Source organism: Austrofundulus limnaeus, unplaced genomic scaffold (assembly GCF_001266775.1).
Source record: "Austrofundulus limnaeus strain Quisiro unplaced genomic scaffold, Austrofundulus_limnaeus-1.0 Scaffold1, whole genome shotgun sequence".
Taxonomy (NCBI): domain Eukaryota; kingdom Metazoa; phylum Chordata; class Actinopteri; order Cyprinodontiformes; family Rivulidae; genus Austrofundulus; species Austrofundulus limnaeus.
The window spans coordinates 2,488,448-2,492,990 of record NW_013952403.1 but is presented as its reverse complement, the minus strand read 5'-3'; the positions used below and the strand labels follow the sequence as shown (position 1 = coordinate 2,492,990).

Genomic DNA, 4,543 nt, shown 5'->3' with positions numbered 1-4,543 from the left:
CGTTAACCGATAAAACAACTGTCACTCTGTCACACGCACTAGCRGAACAATCAGAGCCGAGCYGGTCCGGGGGCGTGCYGCCCCCCCAGCCCCCCCAGAAGCTCCRCCCCTGGTCACACATCTTCGTCTCCTTCGAGCTGAAGACTGGTGRCACAAACCTTAGCTGTTAGCAGACTKAAAAGTTGGCAAAACATAACTTAACRAAAGCTCATTTGTTCACTAACAKTTTTAAAAGTTAGTGAAAAAGATAATCCGCTAAAAKAAAAMATTGTGCTATTAGCTGATTAGCGGAACCAYGCCCACCACTGCTGAATAGATGGAAAAATGCCATGAAAGGGTTTGTTAACATCGTCACATATTTCTTTACTAAATAACAAACTCAGCGTCTACTGAACATGAACTAATCTGATATAATTTGACAGAAATGTGTCTTTTTTTTTTTATCTGCAACCTTCCAAAACATCAGGTAAATAATAAAAGCAGCTGTGAGATAAAATAAACATCGCAAAACTATAAAATAACATTCTCAATGCGTGCAAATAATTCATTTTTTAAACTTCATCTTTCTGCTCTTTAGGGAGTATTCTTAACACAAATAATAACAAAACAAGCTGCTGAAATGATAACAAGTAACATGGCGTCACCAGGTATGCCCGATTTTAAAAAAAAGAAAGAAAAAAGGGATTAAATTTGAAGTTCCTGCACAGCAGAAGATAACCTTGGAAGGAGAAGCAATATTTACAAGCCTGCTCTTCCTTCCACCTCTATCATCCATATTCTCACACAAACACACACCTCCTCCTTTTTCCTGTCTATTCATGCGTTCAGTCCTCTTGTTCTGCATGCACTCGCTTCTTGTCTTTGGCTCGAAAAGTGGCCAAAACACAMAAAAACATCTGTTGTGTTCAGCCAAATCACCAAACGTTTTCTGGCTCCTGTCTGAATAAACACGGCGTTGCCCTGGTGGCAACTTATCGACGCTTCCTGTTGAGATCAACAGCTGCAAAGTTCAGCTCAGAAAACCTTCCAATCTGCTGAACCGTACTTTAAATGTAACACCTAAATCTACGTACCCATAGAATATTATTATCTGTTTATTAACTTTATGCTTGTAAACTCKAAATGCTCGTTCTTGGGACTCCTGGTGTGAAAAACATAAGAGAATTCCAGCATTTTCACTGTTWGTTTTCACAATAATCTGCCACAGTACCAGTGCAAATATCTGCTCAGAACAAGACCAGGATCTAACACTTTAAATTATTATTATTATCTGAGGTTGCAACAGAATAATTATCAAGTCAACGCAAATTAAATTAGGATTAAAAATCAATGCAAGTTGAAACATCTGATGGGCGTTGTTTATTATGAGATTTTTACTAGCAGAACAAATTAATAATAATCAAAAAATAGTTGATAGATTAACGAGTATTGAAATAAAAATTGTTTTTCCATTTTGCTTATGACTTTTATCTTTCTGATTTGCGAAGACAACACTAAAAAACATCCTGTTTTTGTTTGCTAATGATAAAAAAGTAAGTTATTTTAGTGTCAAATGCAATTATTTTAGTTTTTTAATTATTGGAATGAGGATAATGTGATTTGTTTATTATACCTTTTATAAAAAATGTGTGGAGAAAAGCTGAACGGGTATGAAAAATGTGATTCAAAAATGCGTAGAAAACACTTCAAAGTCAGTTCTTGTGAAATGGCAGGACGCAGGATGGAAATGGCACAAATCGTTCTCACTTTATCTCCTGTGCTGTGAGCGGCGTCGGCGTCTAAAATAAGGTGTAAAGCCTTCCTCTGGGTCACAGTCTAAGGTCAGGACTTTCACGGGCAGACTGTTAAACACTGTTTACACACAGAGCAGCACAAACTGACAGCCTGCGCACACACACACAGGACACTGTTGTTTGTCTTACCTTTTTTTTTTTTACAAAGAAAAACAAAAGGGCCGCTCTGCTTCTTAATGATAATCCAGCTTTAGGGCTCACCGTGCTCAAAAACCTACAACTCTTAGGCACTTGGTAGAAACCTAACCTAACGTACAGCAGAGTTTTCCACTGGGTCAGCTCACCTCTGATGCTCAGAGGAAAGGCAGCAACATTCAAAGTCAGACCCAAAAACAAAACAAACACAAAAAAAAGCTCTTAACTTCAGCATGCATATACTGTACGTTGACAATTTAACTAGAGGTTGGTGCTTGCATTCACACACTAATACATGCTGCTAGAACTCTGCAAAATGCTACAATAAGAGATAAACTATGTAAAAAATAGCATCTGAATGCCGAAAACCCTGAAAATAAATATGATTAATACAGCTGATGGTCGATGCCAGACAGGAGTGGGGAAGTGAGCAGAAAGAGATGAGGTAGAGACAGCTGTTTGTGTGGGGGAAACACTGGACAAATGTGGCAGGAAAAACAGACTGGAGTGCAAAAAATAAATAAAAAATGGAATGAATGAGAGTCGGGTACTGGTCTTTTGCTCAGCGGCTGGGGTCGTTAAATAAGGTGATTTGTTTCGTCACATCCTCAAATGGTGATGGGAGTCTGTGAACGGCGGGTCGGAGTCGTCCATGGGCAGGACCAGGCGCGTCCCCCTCATCACCAGCTCGTGATCCCCGCAGGCCAGCTCTCGGTCCAGGTCGTCGGCGATGGCGCCGCCGCCGAAGCCCCCGCCGCTGCTGGTGTGGGCCCCCGTGGCGTCCGTGCTGACGGTGATGTCGCCGTAGGTCAGGTTGATGTCGCCGTCTGTCAGGATGAGGTCGGAGTCATCGTCCTTCAGCTGGCACTCGTTCTGGGGGGCGGAGTTTAAACGTGTCACAAGCAGGAAGTAACCGTAGTCCTTATTTATGTCTCTTATTAGGGACTCAACCACCAACAGGCCAATCCAATACGCAAAAAATCTTCATCAAAGACGAAGGTTTTTATTTTTTAAAAAATAAAAACTTTCGTCTTTGGTAAAGTTTTTATTGAATAAAAGAATAATTGTAAAAAAAAAACACTTCTGAAGACATTTTCATTTATTAGTTGTGCAATAATCAAAACTAATAAAACATGTCTACATTATGATGAACTGAGCCAAGCTCAAACCCTGCTGCCAGTGGCTCGTTATGGTCACAAGGGTAACCACACATCTGTATCTCTCACTCCCTGACTGCAAAGTTAATGACAGGCAGACTGAAAAGTAAGCCTCAAACAAACAGTCGCTGTGCAGAATATATAAAGAAGATCTCAAAGATTATTGAGCCATTAGAGGCAGAACACCCTGACGGTCACTCATGTGGATTTCAATGAGTTTACAGGGTTTTCTGTGGGAGACACAACAAGTTAAAATGATTGATTTTATATTTAGAATATGGTGTGTACTCTCTGCATTCTGGAGTGGATTTAATAAAAAGCAGTRTGACAAAGAAAGAAGAAAAAATCCCTACATTTTCATTTATAATTTGTTTACGTACCAAAAAAATGTTGTGGGAATTAGAAGAGCGAGTTTGCAAAGCTTTTGATTTTTGAAGATAGGATGTGACTTCATCAAATGCCAGTTAATAGGGAAAAAAAAAAATCCTAAAATCATCCAATTTAAAATGCGATTGTGCAAAAACTGTGGAAGATRTCAAAGTGCCAGGTCAGATATGTAAAGTTACACTTTGAGTGACCTGTTTAAATCTCGAATGATGTCTCTACTGTGAAGTATGTCTGAGGTGTAGATCTCCAAAGAGGGCGAGATTTTCTCATCYGTTCAGACAAAATCCCATTCATCACAAGTTAACATGCTGCTAAAAGTCATAGCACACTTTTTCTGACTGAGCAGCACTATTTGATAATTTGCATTTTTTATGACAACATACAGGACTTTTTAATAGAATGGTGATGAGCCCTTTTCTACAGTAGACAAAGTATTTTGTATTCTGTTAGTTATAGTTTTGTGGCACAAAATTTGAAACAGATAACGATAATTCAAAGCAGTAGAGAATTTGGAATAGGCCAACTAAACTGACTGGTGCATCTCTTAACAGCTAAGCTTCACAAATCCTTTTTTTCCTGTCTAATAAGATCAGCTTTAAAAACAATTTATTTAAAAAGTGGCTCCTGTATGAACCAGAATCTCACCTCAAAGGCCTGAGGGCTGGTCAGGAAGCGGGCGAGGGGGCCGCAGCACGGAGGCAGTGTGGTTGTGAGAGGGGGGCCGCTGTGGGTCAGGATGGGCTTCAGGTAGCTGGAGACTCGAGTTAAGGACAAACAGATTAGAACGCAAAATTAAAACAGTAAAAGAAGAATTAATCAACGTTAAAGTTGTTTATTAGGAGAATTCACTCTATGCATAAAACTGAATGTCCCTCATATCACAGAGACAACAGAGGAGATRATTTATCCTCAAGTCTACAAGTGGGGCTCCCCCTGCTGCCTGATGATAAAAATCAAGCTCGGCTCATGAACTGATACGAACAGAAGCTCCGACTTCACACAAGTTGACTGTAAAGCAGAGGCTCCCAAACTTTTTGTCTTCTGACCCACAAAATATCCATGACAAAAACT

The 4,543-nt window shown here is 39.8% G+C and overlaps 1 protein-coding gene across 1 annotated transcript in view; it reads right to left on the bottom strand.

Moving 5' to 3' along the window:
- Window positions 1–622: 622 nt before the first annotated feature.
- slc9a6a (solute carrier family 9 member A6a) overlaps window positions 623–4,543 on the bottom strand; it is a 14,956-nt gene continuing 11,035 nt past the window's right edge. The window contains exons 15-16 of the mRNA XM_014004643.1: window positions 4,118–4,223; window positions 623–2,801 (exon numbers count right to left, since the gene is read on the bottom strand). Coding sequence (XP_013860097.1) covers window positions 2,529–2,801; window positions 4,118–4,223 — 379 coding nt within the window. The 3' untranslated portion in view covers window positions 623–2,528. The remainder of the gene's footprint in view (window positions 2,802–4,117; window positions 4,224–4,543) is intronic.